This window comes from Trypanosoma brucei, chromosome 10 (genome assembly GCF_000002445.2).
Source record: "Trypanosoma brucei brucei TREU927 chromosome 10, whole genome shotgun sequence".
Taxonomy (NCBI): Eukaryota; Euglenozoa; class Kinetoplastea; order Trypanosomatida; family Trypanosomatidae; genus Trypanosoma; species Trypanosoma brucei.
The window spans coordinates 715022-731282 of NC_007283.1; the positions used below are offsets into that span (position 1 = coordinate 715022).

Genomic DNA, 16261 nt, shown 5'->3' on the forward strand with positions numbered 1-16261 from the left:
TACGTGTAACGGTGCTTAATTGCCATGCTGAAGCATGTGGCGTATCCAAAGGAAGATGGTTGGGGAAGTGACGGGAGTGTGGGGAAAATGTTTTACTTTATTTTCTGCTCCTGGTACATGAACAAATCCGGTCGGGGAGGAAATGTAGTTTGTGAAGATATGTAGCCATTCACTTCCTTTATTCCCTTTCAATGTTCGCTTTGAGTACTTGTCTTTCCTTTGGCACCATTTTGTTGGTGGAATTTCCCCACTTTTTATTTTGAAAAAATCACTATACCAACTCGAATCATTTATTCGGCGGGAAAGGAATGCATGCCTCATGGATGCTCATCCTCGTTGGTTTTGTCACTCATGCTTGTTTTACCTTTGTCCTGCTGCCGAAGTTTTTTTTTTTTGCTCTCATCGGATATAACTAGTGGTTCTGAATAATCTTCATTAGGTCTGTACCGCCAGCAGTTTTACTGTGTTAAGTGGTGGGAGATTAAGGGGGTAATATCGGACACAACGACGTTAGCAGTGAGAATGGACAACTCTGAGGCTGTGAGGAAGGGAGGCATACGACCCGGAGTGACATCGGGGGATGTGGGGAGGATTGAGAAAAGGAACTCGGAACCGCAACATTCTATCTTCGGAACTGAAGTTGCGGGGGGTTTGACAACCGAAAGATTTGTTTCATCCACGCGTAACTTTGCAACGACTCGAAAAGTACAAAAGCTGCTAGACGTTACTGTCAATGACAACTTTCGGGAGCTAGTTCTCTACATGAATGATGTTGTGCCAGAGTTTCTTGAGGGCTTATATTTTCAGAGAGGGGATTTGCCATCCGGCGGAAGCGAGAAAACAACGCCACTTCAACGCCCCCAACAACATAACAGTGCAGTTGCGTCTGTGAATGCAAATGGTGTTACAACTGCCACCACTACCACAACTACCGGCACTGCTTCATCCCTTAGCTCGCACTCTTCAGCAGCGCTCCGTGCAGCGCTTGAGGGTCGTGTTGTGGATGTTCACCAACGTTTTTTGCAGGAGTGGTCGACCCTCAACGAGGTGTTTGAGGAAGTGTATTCGTTAGTAACAAAACTTCATCGTGAAAGTGAGGTACTTGAGGCGACTCTAGGTGCTCATGCCGCTCAGGCAGAAGATTTTTCCGGTCTCATGACAACACTCCAAGCTGAGTTGACTTTGGTTCATCAGAGGGAGAGGGAAATAAAGGAGTTCCAAGGCAGATATCACTTTACAGCGGAAGAGCAGCGGATATTAGAGGAGGGGTCTGTTGATACCACTTACCTTGATGTGCTTAGCAGTGTGCAAGCGACTCACCGTGAGTGCCGTCAGATGCTCCTCTCGCGTGAAAGCTACCAGAGCGCTGCAGCAGTGATGGACAGCACGTACATTGCTATAATAAAGGGTACAGAAAAGGTGGCACGCCATCTAAAAACCCTGTCGGGTCGCTCAACCTCGGGTCCTACATCCAGCTGCGGGGAGGCACCAGAATTGACCAATTTTTACTTGCGGTGCATGAATTTTCTCCGAGAGGAGAACAAAGCACAGTGGGCATCGGTTGTAGAGGAGGTTGCTCGGTTGCGACGCGCAGCGGTACTTCGGCAATATTTTCATCTTCTGACCACCGGTTCCACGACGACGGCTTCCCGCACGTATCACATGGGGGGTGGGGAACGCCACAACTCAGCAGGGGGAGGTGAAGGCAGTAGTGCGGGTATACGACCATTAGAGGCGGAGATCGGCAACCCCGTTTTTTTCTTTAGTTCACTCTTCGCTTGGTTGCACCAGGCAATTGTGGACGAAGACGATTTCTTTTCAACTTTCTTCACTTCCCCAGTGTTGGAGCCACGCCAACCACCGCTTTCTGGTGGGAAAGGTGAGTGCACTGATGCGTTAGAGGGTGGTAGAGGCTCTCCGTGTTCCGCGACGGTGGCAAATCACTTTGACGAACCCGTCGGTGAAGATTTGATGTTGAGTAAGTCATCGGTTCTCGATTCCGTCTTTGACGTTCTCTGCAAACATATCCAAAGTGTGCTGGAGGGCGTGCTGGAGAGGTTTCTGCGGACGGCGTCGAATCTCCAAGATGCTGATGGGGTTGGTTCGAACACCGGTGAAGCGGGATCCCCTGGCACCGAAGATTTTAGTAGTAAAGCGGGATCCTCCCGAATGGGACCCTCGGGGCCTATTGGTCTTACTGGTGGCATCGCGCGTCTTCTTTCGGCTGCGGCGGGCCGCCCACTCTCCTTGGTTTCGGGTGCTTCAAAAGCAGAAAATCGCTACCAACACGTGATGAACCGCTCGCAGTTGGAGGCGCTGGTGGCAACGACGGTGTCAAGCCTGACAAGTGGTCTTCAAACAACTCATGCCCTACTGCAGCTCTTTACATATTGCAGCACCAGTACGTTTACCGCTTTACTTGGCCGTGATGCCGCACTCACGCGTCTAATCGCAGACGATGGAAAGATGCAGCTACTTCGTGTGTATCATACGATAGCCAAACACCTCTCAGACCACTCGTTAGATAGTGTGGCAGGTGTTGTCAGTCGTTCTGCCATTCTCCGCCGGTTGGCGTCTGCTGAAGCACTGGAATGGAAATTGGGAGGCACTGCCAGGTACTTCGTTGTTGACTTTTTGCTCGAATACAAAGTGGAGGATGAACGTGGGTTAGATGGTAGTTCCTTCCATGAAGACCAAATGAAAGCGCAGGAAAGATCGGCTTCTACACAAGGGTTGAAGCCCTCAAGTTTCAGTGGCCGACCCGCTAGTTGTAATCCTTATTTGCGTAGTGGTCTCTCCAAGCATCAGGCACAGGCGGCTGAGTTGCTTCGCACACTCGAAACCATGGTTCTTCCCGTGCCTCCTGAAGTAGCGGAGTGCCTCCGTGTTTTGCAAGCCACTATGGTCGAAGCACAGAAGCATGCGGAAATTATGGAGTCCCTCCACGTTTCTCCATCGTATGGTTTAGTGCAGGAGGTCTCTGGAGGAGCTGAGGCGGCCAGTGCTGCCCCTCCATGCAGCGAGCAGTTCTTTGCCGTGATTGTGCAGCATTTGATGTCATTTCCAACGGTACTGGCGCACCAACCTGTTTTAAGCAGCGGCGTTGACGAACCTTGCAAGTTGGTGATTCAACTGAATACCATGAATGCCTTATATGAAACGCTTGTCCCTCACACAGGCAGTTCCGCGAGCGGAAGCAAGTTGGCTCATTACACCATGCCTCTCTTGAGCACTGTAATGGAGCGCATTGAAGACCTTATAAAGGAATTGGTAGCAGCCCTCTCCCAGTGTGTCGCGCGACACTACTTGGGAGAGGCCACGAATGAAGGTGATGAAATGGAAAAGGCTATTTGTACTCCCGAAGCGGCTAAAACTATCGAGTCTACTGGCGGGGGGGATGGTGAGGGTGGTGTGGCCGCTAAGGAATTTGACACTCGCACCGTCATGGATAAACTTAATGAATTTTATAGTGTTGTAGCGGCCTCAGGCCGACTCTATGTCCCCATTGTTTCTTCGTTGGCCTCACCTCCTTTGCGTGATCGGGTTATGCAGGGTGTGCTAGATATAACTTTAGCTGTGTACGAAAGACGTTACGAACAACTTCTCAACTTGTCATCAGAAGGGGGCTCTGACATCACTACCACTCTTTCTTCAGATCTTCCGGGCCGCACCTCAGTGGAGGACCTTCACCCTGACAAGTTACGTATCCTTTTGGACACCACCCCATAAAGTGGAGTAGGCGCGGAATATAACCCCTTTCAGGCTGCGGGGTTGTAAAAAAAAAAAAGAGTAAGGGATGGGCGTCTTCATTTATTTTCTACCACCCCAATCTGTTTTGTTGTTGTTGCTGAACTGAGCTGATGAAAATATCTGTTGGGTCGGTCCGTTGCAATCGAATAAGGACATTCGAGTCACTTGCAGCAATCAATTCACCTTCAAGGTTGATGCCGTTCATCCGGTCGTTACCCACACAACAGCCTCTGTTTTAGTGAGTGTGCGGTGTTTGGTGCTCCCGTGTAATTCACCTTTTGTCCTTTAAATTCTCGATTTCCCCCTTGCACGGTTATTGGAGGATTCCCCTTTTCCCACACAATAACCACTTCTCCCACCTCCCCTTTTTAATACTTTTCTTTAGTTTTGTTACTTCTTTATCTTTATTTTCTTTTTTTCTGCCTCTGTGACAGTGTATTAGTGGGTAAAGTACGGTGGATTCATAAATCTTCTTATCTGCTGTACAGAGACGGCGGTAGCGCGGAAGGCCAAACATCAGCACGGGCACAAGCGCAATCTTGCCTCTTTTGTACTGAATTAAGAAGGACGGGCGAAAGACATCCACAAGCGCGCATTTCTGTATCTTTATTTTAAACGAGAGAAGTGGTAGTGTCAGTATGGTTTTTTATTCTTTTGTACTGGTGATGAAGCCACGACAACGTCGATTCACTTCGCAGGCGTTGCGTGAGATCGGTGTTGCTGTCTATAGCAACGGTGGTCTTATCAGAAGCATCACAAACGAGGGGATTATGCGGCCCTATAGTCGCTTCCGTGATGCAGACAATACGCCCTTAACGTATGCACGGTATATTATACTTCAGCTTGACATGGGTGAGGAAGAAATGGGAAAGGTAGACAAAATCATACGGGAACATCAGGACGTTTTGATGGCGCTAAAGTTGAACAACCTGGAGCGACCGGTGGGTATACGAAGTGGGAATAAAGAACTACAGGCCGCTTACTTTCCGCTGGACACTTTCACGCGACTTGAGGAGGAAATTAACTGGTCACCTCAGACCTCAGCAGATATTTACACACAGTTGGAGATGAACTGGAAGGAATTCTCCCGCACACGTTGGTCCAGTTTTCTGAGAAACTGAACTATTCAACGGTGGTGTGCGCGTTCTTGCCGTGATAGCGAGTGTGTGTTGGATAAGGTTTGGGAACGGGGAAAAGAAATACCCTCGAAGGGATCCTTTGGGCACCTATGAAAATTTGTGATATCGATGAGGAGTTGGCTGCGTGTGAATGACTGCACTGACGTTATATTTGTTCTTCCCTTTTTACTCCCTTATTTCACTTCTCTCTTTTCCCCCTCCCTGTTATTTATTTATTGTGTACATCTGCTCTTGCTTTCCTTTTTTCTTTTTATGGGCATATCAGTTTTAAGAAAATGTGTAACGACGATGCTCGGCAAGAGGGCGTTCAGTGGCCGTCCTCACAGCAATTGGCAGCCCTTGCCGACATAGAAGGTGATGTTCAAATGAAAGCAGCACAACTTGGCTTACTTAGTTCAGAGTACCGTGCGAATATTGCACGCGTGTTGCACCACTACGAACCGCAGGCTGCGACCTTTCGCACCATTATTTATGCCAGTGAGCAGAAGCGAAAGGCAGTGGAAAGGGAACTCGTGTGGACAGAACGCATCGCTTTGCTCCAGGAGCAGCGCTGCGGAACAACTATTGTCTCCACGCGCGATTTGATGGTACTTGAGCGGGAACCGTTGCATCCTGTGGAATGCAGCTTAAAAGAATGTTATCAGAAGCTGGAGAATGTTGCGTACAATGAGCTCTGTGTCCTACGAAACTACGAATATCCTCCCAGGCAGGCCGTAGCTACAATGAGAATGATCATGAGGGTTCGGGGAGAGGAGGATTTGAGCTGGGAAAACGTACAAGTGGTTCTTAGTGAGAACTACTTCTACACTTTCTTCGTCAGCCGCATGCGCACGCTACTGCAGAAACGCCTTCCAGATGATGTACTGGAGGAGCTTGAGCAGTACTGCCTCAATCCTGAGCACGCACCCGAGGCCCTTGCGGTAGTTTCCGTACCGCTGGGAGTTATTGGGAGTTTGTTGCACGCGGTACGTGACTATTTTCAAGTGATGGACCTTGTGAAGCGGCCAGTGGAGCCCATGTCAGTTGAAGAGCGCCGCAAGAAGGCCGGTGAGCTGCGCCGTGCCCTGCAGACATTAAAGGAGGACGCCGCCACTGCAACTGAGGGAATGGCTGATCTGAAGGCGCGTATTGCGAGTAAATTTGTTACCGTGCGTGATGAGTACGATGACACCATGTGTCCACTGCACGACGACTTAGAGAAAAAGACAGAGGATTTCCTAAAAGTGCTTTCCGGAGACATTCCTGCTGAGGAAGGTGCCACTGGTGAAGGTGAATGCCCCGATGCCATGTAGAGACGGTTAGGTTCCAAAGCATTATGACGCGGCGTCTTTGGAGCACAGAAACTGCTGAGAAAGGGCGTACCAGGAAGGAAAGCTGTAAAAAAAGGTGTGTGAGGTGGTATGAACGCTGGTGGAATGAAGATGGGGAACACTGGAAAATAGAGCGGAAGAAACAACGGTGTACGGAATGAAGGCAGCCAAGAGGAGATCGCAGTGGGAAAATGGGAAAGAAGAGGGGGAGGAAGCCAGGCGGTGAAGGTGAGGAGAGGAGTGAGGAAAAAAAAAGGTAACTTAGAAAAATAAAAATTGGAAAGACGGCTGCCATCATTCCAGATTGTTCACGATAGGGAAAAGGAAAGGAGTGTCTTCGTGATGCCAACAGATTATTTTATTTAAATATGTGCATGTTTTTTTTTTCTTTGTTTTACCTGGGCACATAAAAGGTGCGGTAAAGGACATCTCATGCAATATTTATTATCCATTATGTATATTACTGCCCAACATCTGGCACACCGACCTCGATGAGAGCGGTGCTCTCCCTTAAATAAGTTTTAGATGTCTGTCCTGTAAACACTTTGCGGGGCAAAGAAGAATCTTCCACCCACCTTACTTTTTTTCCTTTCTTTGGAAAGATCAATGTATACATGTATACAGGTCTTCCGTACAGTTGATGTGAAAGGTGTGGTCAAAGAGAATGCGTAAGTGTTTAACACGCTGACTGGAGGACATACATGAGGACGGTTATTACACTAAAAAAACCTTGGGGCCACGTATGTGTGCATGTTTGTGTGGTAAAGCACATTTGGTTTCATAGTTGTGCCGTCAGATTTTTCTTTTTCTCTTTCTGAACGCAGCGTGAACTCTGTCAACCCTTCCTTTACACACATGCAACTTTCTTTTCCTTATCTGGAATTCAACACATTTGCCCATTGCCGCGGGAAATATTTGTAGGTGAGGTTAGGGAGATCGACGCGCTTTCTCTTTCTTTCTTGATGCCAGCCACCAGGGAAGGGACGAAGAGCGTTACCGCCGAAACGTTTGCGGTTGAGATTGTCCATCTTGTTCGTTTACATCAAATTCACACAGTGACGCTATGTTGTCCAACAGAAGAACTTCGGGTGGAGCCAGCGGCGCTCCCAATGGCATCTACAATTACCGTTGAGGCACGATTGCTTAGCTCGCTCGATTGGAACTGCGATACGGCTAAGAACTGTACTTTTGACGCGGTGCTAGCGAAAAGTAATGGAACAGTATTCACATATCACATCTTATTTGCGACCGCTGTGACTTCGAGAGACTCCGCAGGTGCTGCTATTTCTGAAAGGCAAGGAACGCAGCTTAGTGCCCACTGGTGTTCGCAGCTGCAGCGGCGGCTGGCTATCTGTTCCGCTCTCACAGGCGTTCCAAGTCATCTATCGGTGTTGCTGCTCCCGTACGTACCGCACCTATCGTGGAACAGGGATCGCGATGGGATCCTCGGCGCAATTCACAGCGCGACGATGATGTCGACGATAACGGCACGGGACCTGGATGATAATGACACATCGGAAGCGAGGTACGATGTCCGTGTTGCCGCTCTTCTTAACGCGGCAGTTCCGCTTGGTCCCCGTGTGGGTTATCACACAGTGGCTTTGTTCTTGAATGCCATCGATGGGGATGCCTGTTTTAGGGAGGCACTTTCTCCAAACAACTTGCGCGAAAGCAGAAAACGAGTGCGACAGTCTCAGAAGGGATGCATTAAACCGGGGAAAGATACATCGTTTTGTTTTCCCCTCCTAGCTGAGTTCAACGAAAAGTATCTGCTCCCAGCGCTTTCGTGGGGAGCGCTACACGCGAGCACCCTGGAAGGTAAAGGTAACCACTACGACGTGTGTGGGCTTGGAAAAGACATGGGCTGCAGTGTCTACCTCCGCGGTACTCTTGACGCTCTCCGTGTGCGCAGCGTTACAGTCATTGTGGACGGGCCGCGCGATTTGTGGTACCGTGTGATATCGCCATATGAGGACACTGCGGCTCCGGTAGCTAGCATGAAACCTTCTCTACTGCAGCTTGCGGGAAAGCTTGCAGAAACAGTTGAGGCGGCCTTATGCCGGTTGGTTGCCGAGAACTCGGACAGCTTTGTCCATCGCGCGATGGTCTCACCCTCCAGAGAGGATGGTGCGGCGTGTGTTGCGGCTGGGCCTGAAATCGAGGTCGGGACGATAGTGCCTATAGGGCAGTCATGCCCACTACTGATACAGAGTATTGCAGACAGTTTGGCACACATCGTGCGAACGTCGCAGAATCCACTTTTCGTAGCAGACGTTCAGCGGCTACTGCAGTTACATTTGATGGAAGGTGACACGCCATCACATGTGATGGAATTGAATGCTGATGGTGGAGTTGTGGCGGAAAGTCGTGGTGACGCTGCCACTCAGTCATCAGTTGGCTCAACCGCTGCAGCACTTCAGTGGGCTGTCGAAACACGTCTCCTGAAGCTGTAAGGTGCACTGGAACCTAGTCGACTCCTCTAGTGGGGAAAAGGGGGCGATGGCGACTCTCCTCTCGTTGTCCCTTTTTCGTTTACTTGTTTTTTGTTGTTATTATTATACTTTTTTTTTTAGGAGCGCTTGCTTCTTGGCTTTCATTGTTATTTTTCTTTGCGTTTTCATGCCGTGGTGCTTTGTCCACATTACTTTTAGTAGTTTCCACTTTGCTCTGTATTTTTCCTTTCGTTGTCGCATCTCGCCCCGTTTCTTCTCTGGACGGTGGCATATGGTTCCAAGCGGCCCAAATATGCATATATGGAGCAAGTGTCGGTCGTGGTTTCAATTAAGTTGAAACAACGAATTTTCTCCCTTTTTAAATATATATATATATATATATATATATATATATATAATATATACCTATTTCCTACTATTTGCTCCGTTAGAGATCCTCATTTCCCTCTTTCCTTTTCCGTTGCTTTAGAAGTATGCATGCATTAACCAATTAGCCACCTCGTGTAGCATTGCTCTCGGTTCCCTTCAAAGGTTCGTGTTGAGGGTTGGCGGTTGCAGATCAAACTCCCACACTTCCGTCTAAATGCATCCCCGTGTTGCTAAACTTTACTTGGATTTTATGCAGTTGGCCCCACATGCCACGACATTTTGTGGGTCCACTACGGCGTACAGGGCTGCTGTTCAAGAGGGTTTCAGCGCCACTCGAGTAGTGCCTGGCACACCGGAGTTTGCTCATAGCTTAGCTAAAGGTCGCTCTGTTCTTGGGCGTCTGCAAGATCTCATAACCGTACGGAAGTATCGTGCAATGATGAAGCGATACAGCTGGTCTAGCTATAAGAATAAACAGGAGTTGGTGGCGCTACTCGGAGAGACGAAGGCTCAGAGTGAGTTGCTGGGCCTCAATAACCGAGACGTTTATGGTTACGATGATCACTACTGTCACCATGCACCCAGTAAACCAATGGGGGGTGAGGGTGATTTTTCTGAAAAATAGTCTGATGGTTGGTAGCGGGGTGTTAGTGGTGTGTAGGGGTGGCGTGTGTTTGTAGTTATCGCCATCATCATTTCACTGTGAGAAGAATATGTGTACGACTTTTCAAAAATGCAAGTGTTAGCGACTTCTCTGTTTGTTTTGTCACAATCTTCACTTTCATATTGTTCGTCGCCAGCCTTGTGCCAATGAGTGGTGTGTTAAACGTACGTGCTACATGGAGTCATCCGTTTCCTTTCAAGGCTGCTTTACGGTCAAAGCAATGCAAATGCGTGATTGTGTTGGAGTAAATATCGAGTAGAAGTTGAAAAACAAGAGAAAAGCAATATGTGCTGCTTTCGCTGTTCCTGTCTCTGCTGGCCCCGCATGATTTACTGCCCCTCAAGAAAAAAATAATACTTATGACTACACACATATATACATATCTCTTTCTTTTTGTTTTTTCGTTGTGATGTTTGCACGCTTATTTTGACCTGTGCCCTCACCGTAGATCGCACCGGAAGGGCACGGACTGTAGCCATGCCGCCAAAGAAGGGAGGAAAGGATACCAAGCAGGCGCCCAAGAAGGGCAAGATGGAGAACCTCAACAAGGGTGCCAAGAAGGCCGCAAAGAAGTGGTCTAAAGGTCGTACCCGTGAGGCACTTCAGAACGCCGTTATGTTCGATAAGGAGACGATGGACAAACTCATGAAGGAAGTACCGAAATACAAGGTTATCACACCATCCATCATCAGTGACCGTCTGAAAATCTCCGTGGCTCTTGCTGGGAAGGGGCTCCAGCACTTGTGCAGACAGGGGCTCATTCGGTTGGTTTCATGCAGCAGTAAGTTTCGCGTTTACACGCGCGCTGCTACCGCATAAAGGAGGGAGAACTGGGCTTATCGATGAAGAGGGAAAGTAGGCGAATGCAAACTAACATTTCTCGGTTGTGACCATGACGGTGCTGGGGCCGCCACGAGGTGGCGCGCAAGTTTGCAACAGCATTTTGCTTGGTGTGCCAACTCTACTTTCCTTTTTTTTATTATTATCCCCTTTCATTCCTCCCCTTCCTGCTGCTTCCGTGTGAATACTTTGCCTTATTTCTTTTACAATAGTTTGTCTTCTAACACGTGTTGTTTTGCGTAGGGCTACGCACATAGCGTTTGTGTTTTGCGGGACGACCGTCATTGTTCTGCACTCCTGTGCCTTTTTTTTTTCGAAACTCTTGCCGCAATCGTTTGTGCATCACTCTCCTCCCTGTCTTACTTTTTTTTTTCTATCATTCCTACCCGCAATTTTATGCTTTGGTACAGTTTCCGCCCTGTAACTTTAGGTTATTTGGGTGATCGGGTCCAGTGGTATATAAGACCCACTTCGTGAACGCACTTATATTACCACTCTCCCACACCGAGTTGGAGCGTGTGGTTTGTACTGCTTATACCAAGAATGGAGCGCGTTACCCTCAGTGCACCATTCAATGGAAGACGATTGCTTTCCAATGAATCCCTTGTTGAAAGTCAAGAGGCGAGGAAAGGTGGATTATCCTCAAATAAATTTCCAGGACGTGGGCGGAGTGTTGAACCCCCGTTACAATCGCAAGACAAGGACCCAACCATCAAGAAACCCACAGCGCTGGTGATGGCACCGTTGGGGAATACCGGGTTGGCACTACCTCGTCTGCCTACAGTGCCCGTGCCGAACGTCAGGCGCCGAATTTTTAAGCGCCCGAGCCTACACATCCCAGTTGGGACGTTGGAACCTGTTATAAACTTGCGTCAACTGAAGAAAGTGGGGGAACAGGTCGGCCGTCGGCATGGTGAACACACTCTAAGTCGTAACACTGAAGTTGGGACCGAGTGGAAGACCGGCTCTGGTGTTGGAGAACTCGCAAATGCGAAGAAGTCTCTACGACCCCGGACAGCGTTGGAGTCACCCACGGCAGCGCGCCGGCGGGCACAATCAGAGACAATTGCAGATCCCTTCACCATCCGTCGCGAGGGGTGCGTCTCATTGGGATTGAGTCAGGGCTTGAAAAGCGGCTCGGTACTCGCTCATACATTATCATCGATGCGGCCGAGGTCGACAGTTGTTGATGGCCTTGTTTGCTCCTCTTTACGACAACAAGAACAACCGGAAGGTGTTTTCGCAAGCGAATGCGGAGGGATCATGGGATACGGTGCAACAGCAACAACAAACGCTCTGTTTTCTTCTTCAAATTCGCCTAATAAGATTACTGACGAAACTTCTGGTATGTGTATGAGCGACAGCTTTAGCGGGGGATCGAGCAGCGGTGATGGCAGTGACATTGAGGATCTTGATGACGAAGGGAATAGTCGCCCACATTCCTGTTTCGGGGATAGAATTGTGATTAGTGTCTCTTCTGGTAATAACAGAGGAGGGCGGTACTTCACCCATGAAAGTAAGATAAGAGATATTTCCCGCCGGGTGGCGTACAACAATTTTCTTGACGAAGAAGATATTCCTGTGGTCTCTACACGTAGCCTTGTTCGTAGGCCAAACGGAACCCGCGTAACAATGAAAGAGGGCATCAAGGAGGATGGCATTCCTTCTACGACCCAGTAAAAGCACGTTGTGCAATAAGCGTGTGTGTGTGTGATGAAAAAGAAAGTGAGCTGGGAGGAATGATAAGTAGCCTTTATTTATATATATATATATATGAAGGTGCAATGCTCTTACCAACAAATCGACGCTCAATTTTTTTTTCGTATCGATTCTGCGGTTGTGTTACTAGTTCTGTTAGTGTTTCTTCATAGTTTATATCGTCAGCATTCCTTTTATTTCATTATTCGTGCGTATGCGATCGTTCGTTGTACCTTCATTCTTTTATAAGTCTTTGTCTTCCCCTTTCTTCGATGTGAGGCATGAAGTAAAGAAGGGGAAGAATTTTCTACCATCGTTTAATATTTGATATCCCTTTTCTTTTGATTAATTTTTTCTCCTTTGGGCTGTTGTTTGTGACTTCCCCCCCCCCTCCCTTCAGATGGTAGGAGATAAATTTATTAACACCTCCCCCTCTTTACCACAACTGGTTGCCGGAAAAGTGAACGCTCGCTGACTTTATATATCCAATCCTCTGAATATAGATGCTTCTCGTTTTTGTGGATGGCAGAAACGAGTTTAGTAGAGATGTAGCATCAGCATAATATGGATAGTTGCTCATTTTGTGGATGTGTTCTCTTTAGCATGCATATCTGCTGCTTTTTACTCTTCCTCTATCGCCTTCCCATTTATCAACAGACTCTCATTCCCTTCCCTATTTGTTGTCAGTAATTTATTTATATATACCGTTGATATAATAATAATTATAATAATACTGAGTACCTTACGGCTCCAACAACCTTATATTATCTGAGAATTGACACCGACGGCGCATATGCGGCTGTCGTAAAACCCTCCCTTCACTCTACTTTTGATTTTTTTTCCCCCTCCGATGAACGTTGTTCCGTCATGTATGTGATTCCACTTTATTGCCATAACCTTGTGTGTTTTTGCACGTCGAGTGCTTTGTTGGTTTGTATGAAAAGCGCTTGAAAATCTTCGACTAATTTTCACCTCTTTTTTGTGATTCCACCCTCTTTATCGTGATGCACACACAGGGAAAGGAATAATTAAACGACAAGAAGGAGGAAGATATTAAGAGGACATAAACCTAAGGGAGAACGTCACATATAATATTCTGTACAGTCGCCTCACCCGACATAGGGAGTGAGAAGGGACACGGCCACGCCCATGTCCACTCCGAAGTGCACGAAGCAGTCGATAAATCGCAAACGCGGCCAGGGCACTTCCGGTTTAAAAGCATCGGCCCTCGTAGCGACTGCAGATCAGGGTGACCCTCCCCCTTTTTCTCCATCACTGGAGCTTACCTTCCGTGGGCATCGAAGCACTGTTCTTGCCGCAAGCTTCAGACCGACAGCTGTGTCGTACTCATACTCCAGTCTGGATGGACGGGGGTCACCGGAAAATGTGTGGTCCTCCCCATGTATCCTTTCAGGGGGTGCTGATGGTTATGTTTTTATGTGGAGCGCGCGGCCAACTGTTAGGGCACTACGCTTCGTTGGACCCCATAGTCCGGTGCGTGACTGTGCTTGGAGCTCGCACGGTCAGCTTCTTGCAAGCGCTGGACACGACGGTTTCGTGCGCCTTTGGCTCCCGATGTTGCGCCGCACAAGTGGGTTGACGGGCTCCTCATCGTCAGGGGGGGGTTGTGTCGGTAGTGGTGGAGAGAACTGCTACTTGTGGCGTGCACATGAAGGCCCCGTCCGGGCATTAGCCGCAGCACCCTACGATGATTACCTTTACACAGCTGGAGATGACAAGTCGGTGAAATGCTGGGATTTAAATTATTCGCCCACTCGGTCTTCCTCATCGGGGAAAAGTGGTGGTCACAAGTTTGTTTGTGGGTTTGTAGGTGGGCATCAGAACTGGGTGCGTACCGTCGCCGTTTCCAATGGCATGAGTGCGCTACCTTCCCATGGTCCACTGGTGGCAAGTGGAGGTGACGATCGCACAGTGCAGGTTTGGGACCCGCGTTCACGCAGGCCAACACATACTTTTTACGAGCACACGGATAGTGTACGATCTGTTGACTTTCATCCTGACGGCTGTTCGATTGCAACGGGATCATCAGACCATACCATAAACGTGTATGACCTTCGGCTAAATAGGTTACTTCAGCACTACGGTGCGCATGACGGTGCCGTTAATGAAGTGCGTTTTGCCCCCACAGGTAGCTGGTTGCTCTCTGCTTCAGCAGACGGAACAGCAAAGTTATGGGACCTGAAGGAGGGATATCTGTATTGCACGCTCAGCGCTCATGAGGGTGGCGTCTACACTTCACGATTCTCCGATGACAGTCGCCATTTGGTGACAGCTGGTCAAGACGGACTGGTGATGATGTGGCGAACGGGTTTGTTGAGAACACAGCCGGTGTACGCAACACATTTCTACGCAGGAAAGTGCCCACCGGTGGGAGCGGCCACTGAACCGCTGCCGCTACCCGCCGCCACATCGATTAACACTGAACCGCGCCCTGAAGATGGGTTTGATCATACCCATTTAGCGGATTCAACGGTTGTAAACCGAGAGGGCAGAAGGTGCGGTTCTCGGGACGCCAAGGAGTTGGGGACATGTTTGGCTCGTAGCCGCCGTAACTCGACCGATGTCGTTAGTGGTCACCGTACCAGCGAGGGTAAGAGGCCTAATGTCGGCGTAGCAAAGTCGAAATTGGGTAACCGAGCAACATTTTCGGTTGCGTCTTCTCAAAATTCTGCTGTTTCGTCGCAGAGGCCACCGCTTGCCCAACCTTCATTACAAGCGGGCGGAAGTGCCGCCGCCGCTGCCATGGCCGTATCAGCGGAGATAGACGATTGTCCATTTGCTGCTTGCCTTAGGAACGACGTTTGCAACGGTGTTGGAAGCGGTAACTCGATTGCACAGAGCTTCAGCCGCTCTGAGCGCAGGGAGCGCACTCCCGTCAAACCAAAAACTGAGACTCATAACGGCAGCGAAGAGTTTTCTGTTCCAAACGAGGCGTTCCATACTGTGAGCATGAAAGTTTCGGTCAGTGATGGAGGACATCAACAAGGTGAAGAAAATCAGCGGCGGTTGCAGCCTCAAGAGCGACACCATCCGTTGCCAACCAATGCACAAGTGACTTCCGCGGTTGGTGTGGAAGGGAGTCTACGTGGGAACACCTCCGGAGTTGGTGAAGAAGATGAAGAGATGTGTGTTGTGGAGTATATCGACGATGCGAGTGGTGAAGCACGTTACAATGGCTGGATGAACTGCGCAGAATCTGCGTCACACCATGTGGATCATTCCATGCTCAGTCGTAAGGGAGATGAACACAATATGAATGCTCGTTTGGAACGCCTTGAGAAGGCTTATGCCCGACTCGCTGAGGAGGTTCAAGTGTCGCAAAGGCACACTGTGGAGGTCGTTCAAAAACAACAGGAGAACTGGGAGCTGCAGAGGCAGCAACAGCGTGCCGAAATGGAGCAACTACGTGTGATGATGGCGGGACTCGTGGCCCAGCAAGACGCCTTGTTGGAGGCACTTCGGAAGGCTTGATAGATCTTATAAAACCAGCTGATAACCACAAGGGGAAACTATTGATCGTCACAGCATACATCACACGTTTTCCGACACTGATATTTGTTTCCCCTTTTGTTTCCATTGTTTTTCCTTTGTTATTACTACCGGTCATCTTCCGAATGCTGAGGTATTTTGTGTTGACGTGGGTATTATGTAATCCATGTTCCTGCTCCTCTTCATAACGCTCACTTTTATTGTTATTCTACCACACATCACAGTTGTCCGTGAGTATTTATGTTTCTTGTGTCTTGTCTCAACTGGGAGACCGCTAAATGTATTTCACTATTTTTTAATTTTTTTTCTACGTAGCCATACGAAATCTCTCTACCTCCGACCGCCGGGGGAAGTTATCGCGCAGTAACTACCGTGAATATGAGGAACATTTGCTAGCCACCGGTGTGACCCGAGTTTACTTTTCTTTCCCCTCTTCCCCGGTGCGGTGGTGAGATCCCTCCAACGGCGGATCTTTCCGGATGCTCGAAGTGCTCATCTGCCTTCCCATTGTTGAGTTGGAGGAGTATT

The 16261-nt window shown here is 48.7% G+C and overlaps 8 protein-coding genes across 8 annotated transcripts, besides 3 other annotated features; all 8 read left to right on the forward strand.

Moving 5' to 3' along the window:
- Window positions 1-522: 522 nt before the first annotated feature.
- On the forward strand, window positions 523-3729 carry Tb10.70.4860 (hypothetical protein, conserved; the record flags this gene model as incomplete). The annotated part of the gene is made up of 1 exon (XM_817439.1): window positions 523-3729. One exon carries the CDS (start codon window positions 523-525, stop codon window positions 3727-3729), a length of 3207 nt encoding a protein of 1068 aa, XP_822532.1.
- Window positions 3730-4388: 659 nt separating this feature from the next.
- Window positions 4389-4871, forward strand: Tb10.70.4850 (hypothetical protein, conserved; the record flags this gene model as incomplete). The annotated part of the gene is made up of 1 exon (XM_817440.1): window positions 4389-4871. The coding sequence occupies one exon, from the start codon at window positions 4389-4391 to the stop codon at window positions 4869-4871; it is 483 nt and encodes a 160-aa protein (XP_822533.1).
- A 293-nt stretch (window positions 4872-5164) lies between these two features.
- Window positions 5165-6181, forward strand: Tb10.70.4840 (hypothetical protein, conserved; the record flags this gene model as incomplete). Its single annotated transcript, XM_817441.1, has 1 exon — window positions 5165-6181. One exon carries the CDS (start codon window positions 5165-5167, stop codon window positions 6179-6181), a length of 1017 nt encoding a protein of 338 aa, XP_822534.1.
- A 980-nt stretch (window positions 6182-7161) lies between these two features.
- Tb10.70.4830 (hypothetical protein, conserved) lies at window positions 7162-8652 on the forward strand (the record flags this gene model as incomplete). The annotated part of the gene is made up of 1 exon (XM_817442.1): window positions 7162-8652. The coding sequence occupies one exon, from the start codon at window positions 7162-7164 to the stop codon at window positions 8650-8652; it is 1491 nt and encodes a 496-aa protein (XP_822535.1).
- A 362-nt stretch (window positions 8653-9014) lies between these two features.
- Window positions 9015-9056: a microsatellite.
- A 179-nt stretch (window positions 9057-9235) lies between these two features.
- Window positions 9236-9646, forward strand: Tb10.70.4810 (hypothetical protein, conserved; the record flags this gene model as incomplete). Its single annotated transcript, XM_817443.1, has 1 exon — window positions 9236-9646. One exon carries the CDS (start codon window positions 9236-9238, stop codon window positions 9644-9646), a length of 411 nt encoding a protein of 136 aa, XP_822536.1.
- A 516-nt stretch (window positions 9647-10162) lies between these two features.
- Tb10.70.4800 (ribosomal protein S25, putative) lies at window positions 10163-10504 on the forward strand (the record flags this gene model as incomplete). The annotated part of the gene is made up of 1 exon (XM_817444.1): window positions 10163-10504. The coding sequence occupies one exon, from the start codon at window positions 10163-10165 to the stop codon at window positions 10502-10504; it is 342 nt and encodes a 113-aa protein (XP_822537.1).
- Window positions 10505-11068: 564 nt separating this feature from the next.
- Window positions 11069-12205, forward strand: Tb10.70.4790 (hypothetical protein; the record flags this gene model as incomplete). Its single annotated transcript, XM_817445.1, has 1 exon — window positions 11069-12205. The coding sequence occupies one exon, from the start codon at window positions 11069-11071 to the stop codon at window positions 12203-12205; it is 1137 nt and encodes a 378-aa protein (XP_822538.1).
- Window positions 12206-12277: 72 nt separating this feature from the next.
- Window positions 12278-12300: a sequence feature (AT_rich).
- Window positions 12301-12933: 633 nt separating this feature from the next.
- Window positions 12934-12956: a sequence feature (AT_rich).
- Window positions 12957-13372: 416 nt separating this feature from the next.
- Tb10.70.4780 (hypothetical protein, conserved) lies at window positions 13373-15715 on the forward strand (the record flags this gene model as incomplete). Its single annotated transcript, XM_817446.1, has 1 exon — window positions 13373-15715. One exon carries the CDS (start codon window positions 13373-13375, stop codon window positions 15713-15715), a length of 2343 nt encoding a protein of 780 aa, XP_822539.1.
- Between the last annotated feature and the right edge of the window lie 546 nt (window positions 15716-16261).